This window comes from Callorhinus ursinus, unplaced genomic scaffold (assembly GCF_003265705.2).
Source record: "Callorhinus ursinus isolate GAN/ISIS: 27379988/994484 unplaced genomic scaffold, GSC_fseal_2.0 scaffold15, whole genome shotgun sequence".
NCBI classification, from domain to species: Eukaryota; Metazoa; Chordata; class Mammalia; order Carnivora; family Otariidae; genus Callorhinus; species Callorhinus ursinus.
Window position 1 is genome coordinate 5,310,442 of NW_027397077.1, and position 21,979 is coordinate 5,332,420.

The following is a 21,979-nucleotide window of genomic DNA, read 5'->3' on the forward strand; positions in this document are numbered from 1 at the left end:
GTGTCTCTGTCAAATAAATAAATAAAATCTTTAAAAACATGTATCGGGGGTGCTTGGGGGGCTCAGTCGGTTCAGTGTCTGCCTTCAGCTCAGGTTGTGATCCCAGGGTCCTGGGATCGAGCCCCTCTTTGGGCTCCTTGCTCAACAGGGAGTCTGGTTCTCCCTCTCCCTCTGCCCCTCTCCCCCCTGCTCGTGCTCGCTCTCTCTCTCTCTCTCTCAAATGAATGTATTTTTTAAAAAATTTAAAAATAAATAAAAATAGAAAGTGTATCAGAAAAATGGATTCACTCAAAGCTCATGAAGAAGCAGTTTTGTCTTATTCAATACCAAGCTCCAGTAGAAACTGAAATCAAATGGCTCACTGTACAATTAAAAGCTCAGTGCATGAGCTGGTTTTCAAGGGAATCCTAAACACCCTAGAAGGGAATGTAACATGTTGTATTAATGGGTACATGTGGAATTTTCTGATTAGTTCTACATTTTTACCAGAAAACCATGAACAACAACAACAAAAACCTTCAAGAAACATAAGGTGTTCTGGGACGCCTGGGTGGCTCAGGCAGGTAAGCACCTGCCTTCAGCTCAGGTCATGATCCAAGGGTCCTGGGATTGAGTCCCGCATCGGGCTCCTTGCCCAGCAGGGAGCCTGCTTCTCCCTCTGTCCGCTGCTCCCCCTGCTTGTGCTCTCTCTCTGAAAAAAAAAAAAAAAAAAAATTTTAAAAAAAAAAAAAAAAAAAGAAAAAGAAAAGAAACATAAGGTGTTCGTATTCTACTCATGTGTCTCCAACATAAAACTCATTATCTGGAAAATAAAAGAAAGAAACCAAACCTTTGTTTCCAGGATTTGGGTAGGAGGAAGGGGGAAAGGATGTCTTGCTGTGTCCACATCTAGGAACACGGTGTGCAGCTTTATGTTTGGGCTTCATTTATAAGTTATAATGCCCACTTAGATGTTGGTTACAATAGCTGCTCAGAAACTCTTAACATTACAGATTTATTTTTCTGCTAAGATTTCACATTTTTAGTTTCTCAGAATTTTTTTTTTAAGATTTTATTTATTTATTTGTCAGAGAGAGACATAGCAAGAGAGGAAACACAAGCAGGGGGAGTGGGGGAGGGAGAAGCAGGCTTCCTGCTGAGCAGGGAGCCCAATGTGGGGCTTGATCCCAGGACCCCGGGATCATGACCTGAGCCGAAGGCAGGCGCTTAACCGACTGAGCCACCCAGGCGCCCCTCTCAGAATTTTTCTAATGCTAAATTCCTTGCACACTATCTGATGCTACAGGAGACAGTGATGAAACACCTAGGATCTCATTTGTGTTGTGACGTTCTGACAGAGCAGTTTACTGTTTCCCAGTTGGTATGACCTGAGGGATTGATACCACATCACATTCAGAACAGTTCTCACAATAAAAAACCACCTAGTCTGTTCACAATGGAAACTGCCATTTGTGGAGCACTTAGTATACTGCATTGAGCTTAGCCTCCATGGTAGCACAGAGGTTTATACCACAAGTCTTGTTAAGCCTTCACTGTAATGGAAACAGCATCAATATAAAATTGAGGATAATCCACTCTTACACATTACTTAGAAATGAAGCCGATATTCTGTGCCCAACCCATCAGTACTGTGTCTTTGTCCAGAACCCTTTTTAGCCTCCCAGCTCCACCATATTATCAGGTTGACAAGGGGCCAGGTTTCACCTCTCTTTTTTTTTAAGATTTTATTTATTTATTTTTAGAGAGAGAGAGAGGGCAAGTGGGGGGAAGGGCAGAGGGAGAGAATCCTGAAGCAGACTCCCACATGAGTCAGATGCGGGGTCAGTCTCACAACCCATGAGGCCACGACATAAGCTGAAACCAAGAGTCGGACGCATTATTAACCAACTGAGCCAGCCAGGCACCCCTCATGTCACTTTCACCAAAATGAATATACTAATAAGATCTGAGAATTGTCCCCATCTCACCAAAAGCCTTAATACTAGTGTACTTATAAGAAAGTTAGTGAGGTTTGTGAATTATTACTTATAGTATTTAAATTCTTGTGCTTTAGGGACACCTGGGTGGCTCGGTCGTTAAGCGTCTGCCTTCGGCTCAGGTCATGATCCCAGGGTCCTGGGATCGAGTCCCACATCGGGCTCCTTGCTCAGTGAGGAGCCTGCTTCTCCCTCTCCCTCTAGTGCTCCCCCTGCTTGTGCTCGCTCGCTCTCTCTCTCTGACAAATAAATAAATAAAAATCTTGGATAAATAAATAAATAAATAAATTCATTCTTGTGCTTTAAACCTAAGAAGAGATTGTGTTAAGCCCTCTTAGTAAAAGAAAACCTAAGAGGGTGCTTGGCTGACTCAGTTGGTGAAGCATGTGACTTGGTCTTGAGGTTGTGAGTTCAAGCCCCACATTGGGTTTTCAAAAACAAAATCTTTAAAAAGACAACTTAGAACGTTAAATTGAGGTTTTTCAATAAAAAGAAATGTCTTGCCAAGCTAAAAAAATTATTTATGCCATGCAAATTACCTTAGGCATAGAACCTTTCAATGTCTTCATTCAGTCAACATATTGCATTTGCAAATCTACCTAGTGTAAGGAGACATTAAACCAGAATGGGTAGGGAACTGGGCATTCTGTTGAATTCTTCCCAGTTGCAGCATACTAAATGCATACTTCCCAGTTGCAGCATACTAAATTCAGCATTCTGTTGAATTCTTCCCAGTTGCAGTAACTTAATTACATAATAAATTTCAAAATTAAAATGTCATTGAATGTAACAGTTTCAATGGATAATTCAGAACGTATTTTAGAAAGATTATGAACATGAATATTAACTAAACATACATGTAGTATTAGAAGGCATCTAACAATAATTGATATACCATGAAACTCTTTTGGGTTAACTGCATATTGCCACTCTGCCAACTGTTTTTCTCACCAGATGCTATAAAATATCAGTCATTTGGGCTTCTGGATAAAAAGGAGTTACTCTAAAGAATCAAAAACAACAATGTAAGTGAATGAAAATGCCTGGCAAAGTAAAAAACCCATACAATTATGAAATTATTATGGGTGGGATCAGAAGTTTAGCTAGACCAAGAACTCATTCCTCAAGAGTCTTTATTTGCCAAACTCATGTCTTAGTCACGTTATACTTCAATAATTAAGACTCCAACCAAAATCCAGTCTGTAGGGTGTCAATGTAAGATTTTTATTAGTGTAATTTATTTAGCACAATGATCACATTAAAATGTCCCAATATACAAACTGTTGAAGTCTAAAGTCACAAAAAATATAAACTCAGGTGCATGAATGGGGTTATATAAAATATTATTTGTAAACAAAGTTCTACATCTTCAACATTGGGCCAAGAAAGAAAGAAAGAAAAAAAAAAACAGAGAGAGAAAGATTACATGTAAGAAACATCATATTTGAATAGAACAACCCTGACCAGTCTGGTAACCTCACACTTGGGTGTGACCACGATGGCAACACAGCATTTCTTTATAGAACTGGCTGCTTCATACAAAGCTATATGCAAAACAAAATAAAACATCCAAATGAAACAGAGAGAGCTAACAATATACACCACATTTTAGCTGGCTAGTAGAAAATTTCAAAAAAAAAATTTTTTTTTGGAAAAAAAAAAGTCAAACAAAAACACAGCAAAATGGAAATAAAAGTGGAATAAGTCAATGTAATAATGGAGTGTGTGTCCCCTTGACCACTGCCAGAGCCGAGGTGCATCCAGGCTTCTCCAAACACTTAGACAAGCTGTAGAGACTGTTAGAGGTGATAGAAAAATGTCAACCATGATCCTTAAAAAGTTAGCACTGCCAGTTTTGAAAATTTCCCTAGCCAAAAAAACCAAAGCCAAACCAACCAAACACACACAGAGAACCGAAAAACATACTGAACAACTGCACACCGAAGGGAAAATGCTATGTTCTATTTGATGGGTGCTGTCCCATGGTTAAGAGTTTTCATTATCAACTGCTTAGAAGGGAAGCATCAGCATTTCCCTCTAAAATGTGCCTCCTCTAAGTGTCTTCTCTCCAAGAACTCACAGGAGGAATTCTTGGCAATGTGGCCCCCGTCTGTGATCAGAAGAGGGAATGAATGCTCCCTAAATTCCAGAAGTCATAGAGACTCGGTTTAAACTTCCATCTCAAAAGCACTTTTATGTCAGAGGATCTAAAATAATGTACATCTCAAAATCTTCCTCAGAACATACTGCCAATTATTTATTTTAATTTGAAACAATCAATAGCTTGGTGATTATGATAACCTCCATAATCAGTAAGAGGATAGAAAATTAGAGTATTTCACAATCTGGACCTTAAAGCAGAACTCCTCTAAGATTTCAAAACATGGCCCAGGTTTTATATTCTATTTCTCAAAGTCCAATCAAAGCTTATTATCTGAAAAGTTCCACAGTACTTTTTCCAAATTGTTCTTCCAGGTTTTTTAGCTCTTAGTGTGGGAAAATGAGGAACGAGAATAAGAAAGTCCCACTGGGACAATCCTCAGAATACAAGGAGTATAAACGGTAATAACCTTCACGGTAAAGGTCTTCACATGTGGTCCACCAATCCCACTGGGCATGCTGCTCCAGAGATCAAAGGGATACTAGAAACTACCTGAACAGTGTGAGTCCAACCCGATAACCATTTCATTAGAAAACTGATAAGCTGGTTGTGGTTCTTCAGTGTACTGCAATGTACTTTCGTTCCCATGTTTTTATAGAAGCTGTTTTCTATCTGTATCAACAACCTAGCAGTCTAACAATAAAGGGTTGCATTTTCTTTAACTTCTCAATTCTTGTTTTGATAGCTCATGATCATGTTATCAAAGTAACTTTGGTTATAAAATTTCATAAACAATGAAAGGTTGTCAGATTTTCAAGAGAATCTAAGCCTCTAGACAAATAAACCATAATTTCATCATAGAAACCATTTCAGCCCAACTTGCAAATAACAAAATATGGTTTAATTTGAGGAAATGCTTTTCAAAGTTTAATCAGAGCTACTCTAAATGAGAAAACTTTAAATTAAAATAGCTATCATTATTCAGATTTTAGTAAGGTGGAGAGAAACATAGGTAGCCTTAAAGATTACCCTTCCCTAAAAGCAAGCTCAGAAAGAGAGGAGGGGGAGGGGAAGGGAGGGCCAACTGCAGTACTGGTGGACTCAATCCCTTTATGAAAGCACATGTTCTCATTTGCTGTTACGAGATCCTGATTCATTTTGAAGATATGAAAACCAAATGGAAAAGGCCAACTCAAAATGTTTAAAGAAAAGAAAAAACGTGAGACTGAATTAAATGATAAAATGAGTTTTAAAAGAGAACAAGAAATAAAAGACCTTAGATGACTTTTATAAAATACTAAAATTAAAAAGAATTCATCTTGTACTTTGTGCTCACAAAGGGAAAGGAGGTTCCATCAAGCCCTGCAGAGCACAAGAGGAAGCAGGTGGTTTGCTCAGGCATCAGCAGAAATAGGGCCCGAAGAACTACCCTCCGCTTCTTCTACACCATGTCCAGGAAGGAAAAGCAAAGCTCTGCAAAATGCTGAAGGTTTTAGAAGTGTAACGGTGCTTAGGAAAGATCACTGGTCTGGTGTTGCAGCAGCCCCAGTGTGGAGAGACACGCTAGGCTTCTAGGAGGAGAAAAATAGAAAGGGAGGAAGAAGTAGGAAGGGGGAGGAAAAGGCAGAAAAGCACAGGTCATTAGTAAACAGCAAGTTCAACATAGCAAGATGCTCATAAACCCTTTATACGCTATCAGTGGAACTGGTCTGCAATTAGGACTAGAGACAACATCCTGAACGAAACAGAAATGGGAATTTTCAAAATGGCACTGAGCTATGTGCTCTAGTTTAGTAATGGCCAAATTAGAATGAGGTCACAACATGCTCCAGAAACATGCACTCTCCGTCCCCTCCCTACTCCTTCCCATCCCCAGTGAAACATGCATATTTTCAGGTGATCAAACTCAGAATGCAAACATCTTCCCGTATGCAAACTATATTCTACCTGCTGCCATAATGTCATTGGGTAGTTCATAAATATTCAGGTTCTTTTTTGCCACCAGGGAACTAAAAGTCTTGAAAACAGTAAGGGCCAAGCTGTATGTTTTTCCTCTTCTTTTTTTCTGGGCTATTAAGAATTGGCAATGGGAAGCAATTGCTACACAAAGTCTCTTCTGGTCACAACTGACATCTTGCTGGAGAACTCTCTCTAGTTTTGATAGCTGCTTCCTTTCTGGATGAAAATGGCATCCACTCTTTCAACTGGCTAACCAAGTCAATCCCCTCCAAGCCTTTCTTTTCCCTGGCACTGCCTCCTTATTAAAGAAAGCTGAACTTACTCATTTTTTTAAAAAGTTCATGTTCAAGCTTCTTTAATCACAGGGATATTGCCATAAATGTTTCCTTAAAACTATACTACATAGATGACTTTGCTTTCAAAGCAGGCACAGAAACAGTCAATAATACAACAAAGATTATCAAAAAAATAAAAAAAAATCAGTTCACAAAACTGGAAGATAAGGTGGCACTTCTGGATGTTTTTACCTTAAAGTAAAGAGTTTCTAAGTTATGAGCCGCTAATAAGGATGTTAAAGTCACTGGGCAAAACTAACATTCACAACAAATGGAAACCAGCCATCAATAAATCTGAGGTACAAAGATATATACAACATTTCCAAAGGTCACAGAATAAAGAATAAATCCTGGAATAATTGCTGTTGCTAACAGAAGGAAGCCTTAAAAACCGAGAAATCATATGGTGGCTCAAGGAGAATCTTCTCCAGGCTGAGGTAGGCATACAAGAGAAACACAGACACAATCCGTGTCTAGTGCTTGCCTCCAGTGCAGTAATGTGAATCAAATGCGATGCCCCAGTTAAGAGCATGGTCTGTTGCAAAGAACAATTCACTTGACCATTAAACGTCTATTCATTTGGGTCAACAGTGTCAGCCTGATCACGATGCAAAATAAGTGCAGTTGTTTACAGAAATATAAGCTGACTCTCCTTATCAGCTACCTAAGAGAAGATCTGCAGAGTACATCCCTGTGGACCCCACTACTGCTTCAAGAATTCTGCTCATTACAAATACACCGGGGGTCAGTTAACAGGGGAAAAAGACTAAGAAAAAGACTGAGGGCAAAATTAAAAGGGAAGAACTTCTAATTTGCGGCTCACGGGTTTCCTAACATTGAGCCGCAGAAAGCAAGCTAAGTGCAGTGGAGAAGAGGCTGTATAAAGAGCTGTAGTGGCCAAATGCCTCCAATGTAACATATTTTGATGATGGTTAGTCTGCATCTATAAGCATATTTTTAAGATTGATCCAGCTATCGTGTGGTATAATTACAACAAATAACTCAAGAAACTTCAAAGGAAATTCACTCTTTCCATTGCTGGACATGTTATGTGGCAGAGGGCCCTGGACTTGAATACACCAACAAGAACAACAATACCCTTAGAAATAGTTCATGTGATTCACTAAGAATCTTCCTCAAAGGAGCTCATCAAGGTGTTTACTGTGACTGTTTCAGCCCCACATTTGGGGAATCCTGGGAACCACTTACCCGTAGTATCATTCCCTTCTATTCCGTGATCACCATTGGCTAGACCTGTTGGTTTGGATGGAGTTCCTGCAATAACCACAAAGAGTAATTACCCACAGTGAGAGACAGCAATATGAAAAACAGATTCAAAGCTATCTAACCGGGTAGACTTTTGTCACTCTTCACAGCATGAGCTTAAAGCAGATAAAAATCTGTCCAAAATGTAAAGATCCAATAAAAGGAAACCAAGAAACAGAACAGAACTGAGTCATTCAATTTTATGATACCCAAACACTACAGAAGAACCCTTCCTAATAAGCAAGCTGAAATCTTTTCTGTTCTGTAAACTGTCAAAGATCACCATTATACTCCATTCCAAAATTGTTATGAAGCACCACAGGTTTTGTTATCTGTGATTCAAATCCAATGCTACAAGGGCCATTAAAACAATTCCCACGTAAAAAGTCCAGGGCATCATCCTTGCTGCTCCTGAGGGAGAGAATTACATGGTCACCAATATCACTTCTGGGAGCAGAGAACTGTTTTTGTTTTCTTTTAATCTTAGTTATTCTAATATAGTTGTGTCTCATTCCCTAATGACTAAAGATGTTGAGCATCTTTGCATGTGTTTATTCATTTGCCATCCCTTCCTTTAGTGAACCAAATGGTCAAATTTTTTTTATCATTTTTATTTGGGCTATTTGTTTTCTTATTATTGAATTTTGAGGATTCCTTATATATTCTCAATACCAACCCTTTTATCAGATGAATTCTGCAAATATTTTCTCCCAGCCTATGACTTGCATTTTCATTCTCTTAACTGTGTCTTTTGCAGAGCAAAAGTTTAAATTTCAATGAACGCTAATTTTTCACTTTTCCCTCATGCTTTCTTATGTTTTCAGTTTAGTATCTAAGGAATCTTTGTCTAAGGGCGCCTGGGTGGCGCACTCAGTTGTGTGATGACTCTTGATTTCTGCTCAGGTCTTGATCTCAGGGTTTTGAGTTTGAGCCCCACGTTTGCTCTGTGCTGAGCATGAAGCCTACTTAAAAATTTTAAAACTTAAAAAAAAGAAGAAGAAGAAGAAGAAGAAATCTTTGTCTAACCCAAGGTCACAGGACTTTCTCCTACATTTTCCTCTAGAACTCATAGTTTTCAAATTTAGGTTTCATTTTGAGGCCCACGATAAATGATTAATTCTGTATATGGTATAAAATATGGGTCTAGATTCATATTTTTGCATACGGACATCTGATTATTCCTGTATCATTTGTTGAAAAACTATACTTATTCCACTTAACTGCCTTTGCTTTGTTGAAAAATCGACTGACCATACTATGTGTGGATCTATTTCTGGACTCTCTCTCTTCTATTCCACCAGCCTATAAATCTCTTCATTTTTCCAGCACTATGCCATCTTGATTACTGAATTTGTACAGTCTTTAAAAGAGGTCATGTGAGTCCTCTAAATTGGGTGTTTTCCAAAACTGTTTTGGTTGTTCTAGTTCTCTTGCTCTTCTATATCCTGAATGAAACTGCACTGACTACATAGATCAATATAAGGATGTATAACCTTTTCTTAAAGGCTTTGACTATAAAATTTCAGCAACCGGTCTAGCTCTGCCATCAACTTGCCAACCCAAGAGTTTCCCATGAGCCACTCTCAAGAACCTCACAGAGATATTTTTCATAAGACAAGTAAAAATCTAGAATATATGCTACAAAAATATAAAATGCAAGGTTTTACTTTGAAAGACAAGAAACTACACTACCCAACCTTCTGACTCCCACAAATCCAAGGCAGAAATCTTTCATATAAACTCACGGAAAAGTCTTTCATTCTGTTATCTCAGATAACAGAGGAACAACTACAGAGAACAACCTAAAGAACAAGGCAGACTGAAAGGAGACTACTAACTGGAAGAAAAAGGAATAAAGGACTGAAAGAGAATAGACTTTCATTAAATACCCACTAGCACAAGGCACCAGACTAGGGCTTCATGTATTGTGTTTTACTTACCGAAGAGATACTAAACGTTCTATCCCATATTTATGCCAAATATGGGATAGAACATGTTTGGCATAAATTTGCTTTTACTCCCACAAAATAAGCTTATAAAATTTATTCTTCCTAGCTCAAGAAAGAATACATATTTTAAAAAATCTGCCTCATTTTAAAATGCAGATTGTAAGAAAATAAAATGCAGATTACAGGAAAATGCAAATTACAAAAAATACCAACTTCTGGTCATAAGAGTGATAAAATCTCTTTAATATTTAATAATAGCCACTGTTGGCAACAGTGTAAGAAAACAGGTAATCTTATATACCACTGGAGGAATATAAATTGGAACATCCTTTTTATGAGACAATTTGGCAGTCTATCAAATTTTGAAATGCTTAACTTGACAATCCATTTTAGGTATGTAGTTCAGAGAAAGACATAAAAGTACACAAAAATGAATGTTAATGAGATGTTTATTGTGGCATTGTTTAAAAAGTAACAAATGCCCACCGAAAGATTCGCTAAATTGTGATATAATATGCAATTTTAAAAGAAATTAGGTAGCTTTTCATATACTGAAATGGGAAGATGGCCAGGACACATTAAGAAAAAAATAAAAGCAAATATGGCATAATAGCATTATAAAACACACAAACACAATGCACGCACATACAAATAATCAGGGGGAAGAAATGAAAGAATATATACCAAATGCCACTGATGAGGAACCAGAGATAGGGATAAAAAGGAAGACTTTCACAGACATAAAGTCCTATTTTAATTGAGCACCTTAAAGAATTTAAGAGTAGGGATGACTGACTGGCTCAGTTGGTAAAGCATGTGACTCAGTCATGTGTTCAAGCCCCACATTTGGTGTAGAGCTTCCTTAATAAAAATAGTAACGGCATCTGGGTGGCTCAGTCAGTTAAGCATCTGATTCTTAGTTTTGGCTCACATCATGGGTGGTGGGAATGAGCCCCAAGTCGGGCTCCGCACTCAGCGTGGAGTCAGCTTGTTCCTCTCACTCGCTCTAAGTAAATAAATAAAATCTTAAAAAAAAAAAAAAAAGCAGGAAAGATGGTTTAAAAGAAGTCCCAGAAATTACAAGGAATATCCAAGAAAATGAAAGCAAATGGGATCACACCGAAAAAAACCCACAGCCCAAAGGCACCGGAAAGCAGGACTGCAAAGTCCTCTATGCTTACAAACAGCAGGAATGATGAGGACTCCATTAAAAGCTATCAGTCCCCATTACCCCCACACTTTCCTTCCCTCACGGCACAAGTCTGCCTTGTGCCGACCCCCAGATGGAATGGGGAGCCCTCACACCCCACCTGGCAGCACGGTTATATCCCTGTAAGAGGCAGGTGGGAGAATCTCAGATAGTACTGCCAAATAATGGAGGAACACTATTACCAAAAAAAGTAAGGCATCACATTCAAAAAGAATAAATATCACTCAGGGAAACAATGTTGATACAGAAAATAGGAGACTTTAAAAAAAAAAAAAAACTACCTCATTTCCCTCAGAAGGATAAAAGAAAACATCCCAGATTCATGAAAACAAAAGCAAGCCCCTGAACAAAGTGCATTATCTAATCACCGAGTAACAAATCCTCTTGCAAATTAAATAGTTTCCAATTCTTTGCTTTCATCAAAATTAAAAGAGGTCATAACGTAGTTGCCTTCTGATAGGACGCTGAAAATAATTTCTAACTGAAAGTAATTTCTAATGATAACTGACTTATGGAATTCTTAACATCTAACTCAAAGAACGGAGGATATTGCCATAATAAGACTTCCATTCCCACATACTTAGCTACATGATTAAAGTTTTCCAGCTATTATGTCTATCAAAACAATAGGAATAGGGGCGCCTGGGTGGCTCAGTCAGTTGAGCATCCAACTCTTGATTTCAGCTCAGGTCATGAGCTCAGGTCATGCTCTCAGGGTCTTGGGTTTGAACCCCATGTCAGGCTCCGCACTCAGAGAGAGTCATCGTGAGATTCTGTCTCCCTCTGCCCCCTCCCCTCCCCTTTAGAGAGTTTGCATGCACACTCTCTAAAATAAATAAATCTTTTTTAAACAAATAGCAACAGAAATTGCTAAATTCTCTCTCAACCCAGCAAAAAATAATGATCCACAGATTCATGATCTGAGAAAAATATAAATCCCCATCATTAAGAAAAACATTTCCCCGCATTGGACTCCCTGCTCAGCGGGAAGCCTGCTTCTCCCTCTCCCACTCCCCCTGCTTGTGTTCCCTCTCTCGCTGTGTCTCTCTCTCTCTGTGTCAAATAAATAAAATCTTATTAAATAAATAAATAAATAAATAAATAAAAGTTTAAAAAAAAAGAAAAACATTTCCAATCAAATTCAACTTTTATGGTTAGTTATGATTTATCAAAAATTGTAATATATGTGATCAGTTGTATACTACTAGTAACAGTGATAATAATTTTTCTTCTGGACCAAATTAATACTTAAAAACTATGATTACAGGAACTTTTTTTTTTAAGATTTTTTAAAATTTTATTTTATTTGACAGAGAGATAGAGAGCACAGTAGACAGAGCGGCAGGCAGAGGGAGAAAGAGAAGCAGGCTTCCCGCTGAGCAGGGAGCCGGATGTGGGACTCGATTCCAGGACCCTCGGATCATGACCTGGGCTGAAGGCACACGCTTAACTGACTGAGCCACCCAGGCGCCCCTACAGGAACTTTTTTAAATTAAAATTTAAGCTTATATACATATTTTGTTTAAAAAAAAAAAACCAAGAAAAACCTTTCAAATATAAAATGTATTATACCAAGATAAACGTCTATGAGAGACACAGAGGAAAAATAAGAGTTCAAGGAATCAAAAGAAGGATTTACATTTCCAATGATAAAGAACAGCTTGCTCATGCATTTTTAAAATAGATGATGATGAGAATCAAAATGCTATATATTTTGAAGCATTTGGATACACTGAACAGAGTGGTGTAACTTATTTTTATGTGGCAAAACTAAAACATTCTGAAAATGACATGCTTTACCACTACTACCTCTAGCCAAAGCTTTAAATATCATCAACCTCCAGACTGGTATCTCTAGCCCAGAACTCTCCTCTGAACTCCAGGCTCTTATCTAGCTGCCCACTGCTCTTCTCCACTTGAAGATCTTCTTTGCTGTCATGTAACTCACACTTGACAACTCCCACCAATTCTCTCAATTTCTTACATTCCCCTCAAAATCTACACTTTCTAGAGCCTTCCCAATCTCAAATTGATGGCAATTCCTTCCTTTCAGTTGCTCGTGCTAAAACCCTTGCGGCCATCCAGGATTCCTCATTAGCGCTGTGAAAGCAGCAGTTTGGGTGGTATGGCAGGGGTGACTACAGGATGGGAGGGGGCTCCAGGCAGAACCAGACATGTCCTAGATCCACCTTTTTCCAAGGAGCAAGAAAAAGAAGAAGTAAATGAGATGGGCAGCTGGTTGAGACAGGATTTTCTTATTGAAGGGAAAAATTATGACATGTTTGATGCTGATGAATGAGAGGAACTGCTGGTGCAGGAGACAGAAGAGACAACTGCTTGTAGCAGGGCCCTGAGTTGAGAGCACAGCTCGCCAGAACACCGGCAGTAAGAGCAAAGGGCACAGGGGCGGCAGGTTAGGAGGGGATGCAGCAGGGGGATGGAGCGGGGGGGGACTGTGCAGAAGTTCTCTTCTGACTGAGTCTATTGATTCTTTGCTATAATTATAGAAGTCTTTGGCTGAGAATATGAACAGGAGAGTTAAGTGCTGGAGGTTGGAACAAAAAGATGTGAAAAGAGTTGTCTGAGAAAGTGGAAAACTTTACAATGCTCAGGTTCAAAGCTCAAGTTCTTCATACAGATGAAGTAAGACTCGCATTTGTATTTCCTAAAGACAGCACTTACATGTCTAATAATTGCGCCTTGAGTTAAATAAGTGAATCTTTAGTTTTGAAAAACAGCATCTGTAAGACTGAATTAAGCAGAAAGTGTGCATCCATGAAGACGGTATGGTTTCACTGAAAGAACACCGGGTTTAAAATCAGGAGATCTGGGTGCAATTGTGGTCTGTCACTATTAACCAAATGATCAAATCCAACTCCCTGTGCTTTCTAATCCTTAATAGCCTCCCCTGGAAAATGGGATCATATCTACCCCCCATGGTTATCACGAGGACTAATAATACTGGAGGCGGTACTGTGCCAACTGTAGAGTGTTAAGTAAACGTTAACAACTATTATTCTTCTCATTGTTATTAACTACAGATAGATCAGCTCTAGATTGATCAATCTGGAGACTACAGATTAACCACTAAACTTTAAAGTAACCTTGAGAGAACAATGAAATTATTTTAATCTAGCTTAAGTGACATCAGTATACTACGTAATAACTGTGAGTCTAAGAAATAAGCAACTCACCAGAATAAAATAAAAGCCAAACAAGGATCCTTGGTCAGAAGAAAATAAGAGAGACTCAGATACTACCATACATATAACACCTAACAGTCTTAAAAAAAAAAAAAAAAATCCAAGCCCAGGAGAGAAGAATCAAAACAAACAACCCAAAACAAAGAACATTATAACATAAAAACAATAGGTTTTATTTTTTATTTTTATTTAGTTAAAGATTTATTTATTTTAGAGAGATAAAGGAAAAAAAAAAAAAGAGCGGGAGGAGCAGGGGGGAGAGAGTCTCGAGTAGGCTCTGGGCTGAGAATGGAGCCTGACCCCACCACCCTGAGATCATGACCTGAGCTGAAACCAAGAGTCAGACACTCAACCAACTGCACAATCCAGGTGCCCCAACAATTAGGTTGTAGAGTAGGAAAGAGGGTCACTGTACGTTAGCGGGTAAGTCCTAATTCAAAAGATGTTACACTCTCTTTCTTTCACTGATTCCCCCAGAGGGACACCCATTTCATGAAATGAAAACTTTCTCATCTAAACACCTACAGCACTGAAAACAACGCAAGTTTTTTAAACTAATCACATGCTGAAAAATAAAGATATTCAAATTTATTGTTTTGTTAAATCTCCTCTCTCAAGTGACTTCAGAGTCGATAGCTGGCAAACCAATTTGGCTAAGGTTAGTAGCAAGAAGCTGAGAGGGCATGTGTGCTGTGAGGAAGACTGCCACAGTTAGTCACCTGGGGCAAAATGGGGGGATTCAGCATGATCGCAGTGCAAGGGCACCGTCTAGTGCAAAAAGTCAGACGTGTTCCAACACCGCCCTCTGGTGGCCAATAAAGTTGGCTGCGATGCTGTGTGATATGATAGAAGGCCCAGCCGCTGACAAGAACTCACTCGGCAGTTACCTAGCTATCATCCTTTCTGGGACTTACTTTGGCCCTTTCTCCTGATCAATGTTTCTCATCTTGGGTGCCTGAAAGTCACCTGCAAGGGCTTGTTAAAACACAGACATACCCAGAGTTTCTGATTCCATGTGGGCCCAAGTGATAGGACACTGCTGGTCCAAAGACCACACTTGGAGAACCACTGTCCTATGTTAAAACATTTAATAGAGGGCACCTGGGTGGCTCAGTGGTTAAGCGTCTGCCTTCGGCTCGGATTGTGATCCCGGGTCCTGGGATGGAGTCCCACATCCGGCTCCTTGCTCAGCAAGGAGTTAGCTTCTCCCTCTACCCCTCACCCTCCCCACTCTCTCTCTCTCTCTCATTCTCTTTCTCTCTTGGATAAATAAATAAAATCTTTAAAAATAAATTTAATAGAAACAAGTTCTTAGCCGTGAAAACCTCCTGGAATGCTGGGGAGAAGATATTCTCTCACTCCCACAAGCAGAACTATCTAAGCACAGAGTTCAGAAAAATTAAGTGACTTGTTCACAAATTTGCCAATTATTTGTGTCTAAGCATCAACAATGTGCTGATGCTCATTCAAACATCTACGACAATGTTTTGAATAAGTCACAAAAGTATGATTGTTCTGTTATTCATATATGAGAAAGCTGTCTTTTGTTTCCCTGGCCTAGAAAAGAGAGCCACATAGAGCTGATCTAGATAACATCTCCAAAGAAGAAAAAAAATCAATTCATATATCCGAAGAAGTATTTTGAGAACTGTTTCCCAAGGTGACAGGCATTTTAGAAGTAATATGATACCAGTTTTATTTCAAGGTGTTTGGCTATTTAGACGTTTTATGGGGGCAATAAGAAAATAAAAATACTCATGGAAACAAAACTGAATGGGGTAAAATGGAAAAGAGTATAGTATTCACAAAAAGACCTAAAAACAATGACAAATCCAGTAGTAACAAGGCTTGAAAAATAACATTGTTTCCAGGTCTGGGGCAGGAACTGTGCGTGGTGGGGAGTGGGGAGCAACTTTTGCTACTCTGTGTTAAGTATCTTAAAGGCAGCCTGCTTGCTTACCCCTCTTTTTAAGTTGAGGGCAATTAGGGTGGGCATGTGAGAATTAAAAGAAATAGAAACACCACTATCCAAAAAGTTCTTTACATGTAACCCATTCAACTGCCCTTTCTATCCTAGATGCAAGAAAGTGGTTGATCAATTTCCTCTGGCTGGCCTGCCTGAGCCTGCTGCAAAATCACATCCAGAGCTCCAGTGATAATTTACTGAATCTCATCCAATAACAAAATCAAACTTAAAGTTGGATGCACATGAAATAATGAAGTAATGAAGTTTAAACATGAAATAATGAAGTCTAGGGCCCTTCCATCACTTCTGAAGAAGTATTCAGAAGAAAAAACATCTACTTAGAACGTTCTCCAAGCAAAACACAAACACAAAACCTATCCTTTGGGCAAAATCCATCAATCTGATAATCTATAAAAATCAGACTCACAGTAGAGAAGCCCCCATTCACTGAGAGTGTACTCACTGCCCCAGATCTCTGCAAGACCAAATTAAGAAATTCTTTTCCTTTCTTCCTCAATGTCTCCAGTCACCTCTCCTAATCCCACTTATTTTTTTTTTTAAGATTTTATTTATTTTTTGACAGAGACACAGTGGGAGAGGGAACACAAGCAGGGGGAGTGGGAGAGGGAGACGCAGGCTTCCCGCGGAGCAGGGAGCCCGATGCGGGGCTCGATCCCAGGACCCTGGGATCACGACCTGAGCCGAAGGCAGACGCTTAATGACTGAGCCACCCAGGAGCCCCTCTCCCACTTATTCTTAACCAAACCTTCTACAAACAAGGTCGTATGAAAAAAATTAGAAACTTGTAATTTAGTTCTCCTGTAATTATAAATTTTATATTATTCTTTTTGAACAGGTTAATAAGTAAATGCACGTATACAACACCCAACTGGTCCAAAGGCATAAACTAAAACTAAGGCTCCCTCCCATCCCTACACTCCAGCCAGCTACTTCTTCTGCAGTAATCACTGTTATCAATTTCTAGAGTAGTTTCCCTGAATTAATGAACTTTTAATTATAGTACTTAACTACAGGTTATTCACATACTAAAAATATTAGGGAAAATGTAATAATTTTTATAAGCAAAATAGTTTCTTAAAAAACTTTCCTCTTCTGGGGTTAAGTTAATGGTACACAAGTCACCCAAGATGAAGCGTAAGAAAATCTACTGCTGCCACATCATTATCCTCACCCACCTAAGCTGAGTCCCAGGTGGTTGAAGCATTGCTAAAGGAAAACAGAAAATGAAATCCAAAGCAAGACATGGCCCTCCAGGAGACAGGGAGATAAGCACTGGCTGTCCTATGTCAGAGCATGTGAGGGAGAGATGTGCGGTGTAACACCAGCAGGTAAGAAGAATTCAACTAAAAAGTTTAATGATAGGCTGAAGGCTAAGTGAAGGGTTGCATGAGAGTATAGGGTCCCTGGCATCCACAGACGCAAGGTGAGTTCACACCACTTGCAGGTCTGCCTGTACAGATATTTACCAGATGCTCATAAGACCGCAAGCAGAGTGGGAAAGTGTCCTTCTGCAGACTTGGGAGAAAGCCACCACTAGAGGAAAGGTGTGCAGCCCTGACCTCCCTAGCCCACGCCACCCTTCTATTCTACACAAACAAAAGCTGAGCTGCTGGGGGGGGGGTGGAGTGCCAAACCCTGTCAACCCCAGGTCCTGGGTAAAGACCCACTGCAGCTGGGGAAAGAGTGAAGAAAATATCCTCTTACCCTAGGGGAGGAGCATAAGTCTTACCCAGGATCCTGCAGGATACCATTAGAAGACCCTCCCACTGTAAGAGGGATATTACTGAGAAAGACTCAACATGCACACAGGATTAAGCCTAAGCCAGGACCCAAAACCAAAGATGACAAAACTCCTGTCTACTTCCAGGCTAGCCCTTTCTGATAAGGGAGGGGCTAGCACATGGACAAACACCCTTCAAGGGCACAGGTGCACAGGGAGACCAAAAGCTAAGAGTGGAACAAGAACATCGAGAGAAACCTTTCAGCACCGCACTCCTGGCTCTAAGCACAAGGAACAGAGGAATTTGAAGCCAGTACTGCACTGAAGACAATCATAGTAACAACGAAACTCAAACCTAACTCTGCCCTAGCCTAAACGGACTCAACCCTTGATATTAACTACCTAGTGAAAGAAAAGACATGCCTACTTCCAGGCATAAATTTTTTTTTTAATCTCAGTCACTACTGTTTTACCTGTGAAGTCCAGCATTCACTCAAAAATTAAGAGACACATAAAAAGTGCCCCCCAAAAAACAACCACTGTCAAGAGACAAAACAATCAGACTGAGAAATGACCCAGATGTTCAAATTTAGCAGACAAGAGACTTAAAATAATTATGAATATTGTTAAAGTCTATAGTGGCAAAGATCAAAATATGCACGAACAGATGGGGAACTTCAGCAGAGAGCCAGAAGAGACTATAAGAAAGAGTCAAATAGAAATGCTAGAGATTAAAACCAGAGAAGCTACTAAAGAGTGCTGAGGGCTCCACATTAGATTCAATGAAAGCTGGGGGGCAAAGGTGGGGGGGAATCAGAGAACTTGAAAATAGGTCAAAAGAAAATACCCAAATGAAACAGAAAACAAAGGCAGGGGGAAGCATCCAGGAGCTGTGAAGCAATACCCAAAATGTAATAAAAATGTCACTGGAATCCCAGGAGAAAAGATAAAGAGTAAGGCAAAGAAACAATTTTAAAAGATAACAATCCAAAAACTTCCAAACTTCATGAACCACATCAAAGCTCAGATCAAGCTCAGAGAACCCCAAGCAGGACAAATACCAAGATACAACCTAAACACAACATATTCCAACTGCCAAAAACCAAAGATAAAGATAAAATTCTAAAGGCAGCCAGAGGGGCAAAAAGGAACAAAGATCAAGATTATAACAGACTTGGGGCACCTGGGTGGCTCAGTCAGCTGAGCGTCTGCCTTCAGCTCAGTTCATGATCTTGGGGTCCTGGGATCGAGCCCACGTCAGGCTCCCTGCTCAGCAGGGAGTCTGCTTCTCCCTCTGCCCCTCACCCTGTTCATGCTCGCTCACTCTCTCTCTCAAATAATTAAATAAAATCTTTAAAAAAAAAAAGATTATAACAGACTTCTCATCACAAACTATCCAAGTGGGAAGACTAATTTTCCTAAATGAAAGAAAAAAGTCACAAAGAATATACACTTTGGAGAGGTATCTTCCAAAACTGAATGCTTGTTTTTCATAAACCAAAGCTGAAATAATGCATTGCTAAAAGACCTGTGCTGTAAGAAATGTTAAAAGTAACAATGAATCATGGAACACTACATCAAAACCTAATAATGTACTGTATGGTGACTAGCATAACATAATAAAATTAAATTAAATTAAAAAAGAAGGGGTGCCTGGGTGGCTCAGTTGGTTAAGCGACTGCCTTCGGCTCAGGTCATGATCTCAGGGTCCTGGGATCGAGCCCCGCATCGGGCTCCCTGCTCGGCAGGAAGCCTGCTTCTCCCTCTCCCACTCCCCCTGCTTGTGTTCCCTCTCTCGCTGTCTCTCTCTCTGTCAAATAAATAGAATCTTTAAAAAAAATAAAATTAAATTAATTAATTAAAAAAGAAAAGAAAAATTCCCCGCCCTCCCAAAAAAAGAAATCTTAAAAGAACTCTTTCAGGCATTAGAAGTATGGTACTAGATAGAAATCTGGATCTATACAAAGAAATAAAGAGTGCCCAAGATGCCAAGATGGTCAAAATTAGAATTATAAAAGGTTATTTCCCCAAATTTTAATCTGAAAGATAATTGACAATCTAAAAAAAAAGAGTAACAATGTAGGTTATTAACATATGTAAAATTAGGTGTATGACAGTAAAACAAAAAATGCAAGAGGAATTGGACATTTACTGTTTTGCATGGAATCTTACACTATACATGAAGTGGTACAATATTACTGGACAGCAAGCTGGAAGAGATTACACTATAAACAGTAGGTCAAATACGGCGCCTGGGTGGCTCAGTCGTCGTTAAGCATCTGCCTTCGGCTCAGGTCATGATCCCAGAGTCCTGGGATCGAGCCCCGCATCGGGCTCCCTGCTCCGCGGGGAAGCCTGCTTCTCCCTCTCCTACTCCCCCTGCTTGTGTTCCCTCTCTCGCTATCTCTCTCTCTCAAATAAATAAATAAAATCTTAAAAAAAAAAAATTTTAATTTAAAGACTTTATTCATTCATTTATTTAGAGAGAGCGCCAAGGTTGAGCAAGGGGAGCAAGGGGAGGGGCAAGGGGAGGCGGGGGAGAGAATCCCAAGCAGACTCCATGCCAAGTGCAGAGCCCCACGTGGGCCTGATCCCAAGACACTGCGATCATGATCCAAGTGGAAATCAAGAGTCAGATGCCCAACTGACTGAGCCACCCAGGCACCCCAAATATAAAGCAAATATACATAATAAGCCAATACTGAAGTTAAAAACAAAATCATAAAAAATATTGAATTAATGCAATATTTGTTTTTTTTTTTACAGAAAGAAAAACAGAATAAAGAACAGAAGGAAGAAATAGAAAACAACTAGCAAAATGACAGATTTAAATCCAACCATATCAATAATCACATTAAATACAGTCTAAAATACCAATGAAAAGACAGATCTTCAGACTGGACACAAAAGCAAGACCCATCTATATTCTGTCTACAAGAAACCCACTTTTATTAAATATTAATAAAGAAATGCACTGAAAGTAAAAGGATACAGACAGGTAATACCGTGTCAACACTAAACAAAAGGAAGCTCCAGTAGCTATATTAGTAGGACAAAAACGAGACTTCAGAACAAACAATATTACCAAAAATAATGAAGACACTACATAATGATAAGAGGGTAATTCATGGAGAAGATGTAACAATCATGGGTGAAGGGGATTAAGAGCACACTTATCTTGATGGGCACTGAGTAATATATGGAAGTGCTGAATCACCATATTGTGCACCTGAAACTAATATAACCCTGTATGTCAACTACAGATCTTCAAAATACATGAAATAAAAATTGGTGGAATAGAAAGGAGAAAGAAACAAATCAACAAAATTCTGTGGAGACCTCAACATCTCTCCCTCTCAGAAATCATTACAAGTAGATACAAAGTCAGTAAGGATACAGCAAACCTTAACAACATTGTCAACCATTAGACTCAATTGACATAAAAAGAGTACTCCACACAGTAACAGCATCATATTATTTCAAGTGCTCACAGAACACTGACCATGACAGGCCATATTCTGGACCATACAAGCTGAAATGAACTGAAATTTCGAAGGATGTCTTCTGACCACAAAAGAATTAAACTAAAAATCAGTTATAGTAAGGTATCTGGAAAATCTTCAAATATTGAGAAATTAACACATTTCTCAATAACCCATGGCTCAAAAGGAATTCAGAAGGGAAATTAGAAAATATTTTGAACTGAATTAGAATTATAAACATAACACACCAAAATCTATGGGACACATATAAAACCATGATTAGAGGGAAATTTGTAACATTTTAAATGGTTGCCAACGGTGGGAGGTGGAGGGTTGGCAAAATGGGTGAAGGCAGACAAAAGGGACAAATTTCCAGTTACCTTAGACTAATACAGTATTTTGTATCAATTATGAAAAGAAGAAATGTTTCAAATCAATGATCTAAACTGCCACCTTAACAAAAAACAGAAAATGACCAAATCAACCCAAAGCAAGCAGAAGGAAGGAAATATTAAAAGATATGAGCAGAAATTGAAAGTAGAAAAATAGGGGGGAAAAAAAATCTGTGAAACCAAAAGCTGGATCTTTAAAAACATCAATAATCAATAAAACTCTACCCAAACTCATCAAGAAAAAAGAGAGGACACAAATTACCAATATAATGAATGAAAGAGGGGGCATAAAACAGATCCTACTGATATTAAAAGAACCCGGTAATAGTACAACTTTATCTCCATCAATTCTGTCAAATAAATGAATAAAATCTTAAAAAAAAAAAAAACTAATGATGT

General features: G+C 39.0%; 1 protein-coding gene across 26 annotated transcripts in view; it reads right to left on the minus strand.

Moving 5' to 3' along the window:
- Window positions 1-21,979, minus strand: part of MAP4 (microtubule associated protein 4) — a 195,601-nt gene that overhangs the window by 94,785 nt on the left and 78,837 nt on the right. For 18 of the 26 annotated variants that reach the window (XM_073901117.1, XM_073901116.1, XM_073901115.1 and 15 more), the window contains one exon: window positions 7,581-7,646. The exons of the other annotated variants lie outside the window; for them this stretch is intronic. In XM_073901117.1, the coding sequence (XP_073757218.1) occupies window positions 7,581-7,646 (66 nt within the window). The remainder of the gene's footprint in view (window positions 1-7,580; window positions 7,647-21,979) is intronic. 26 annotated transcript variants of the gene reach the window in all.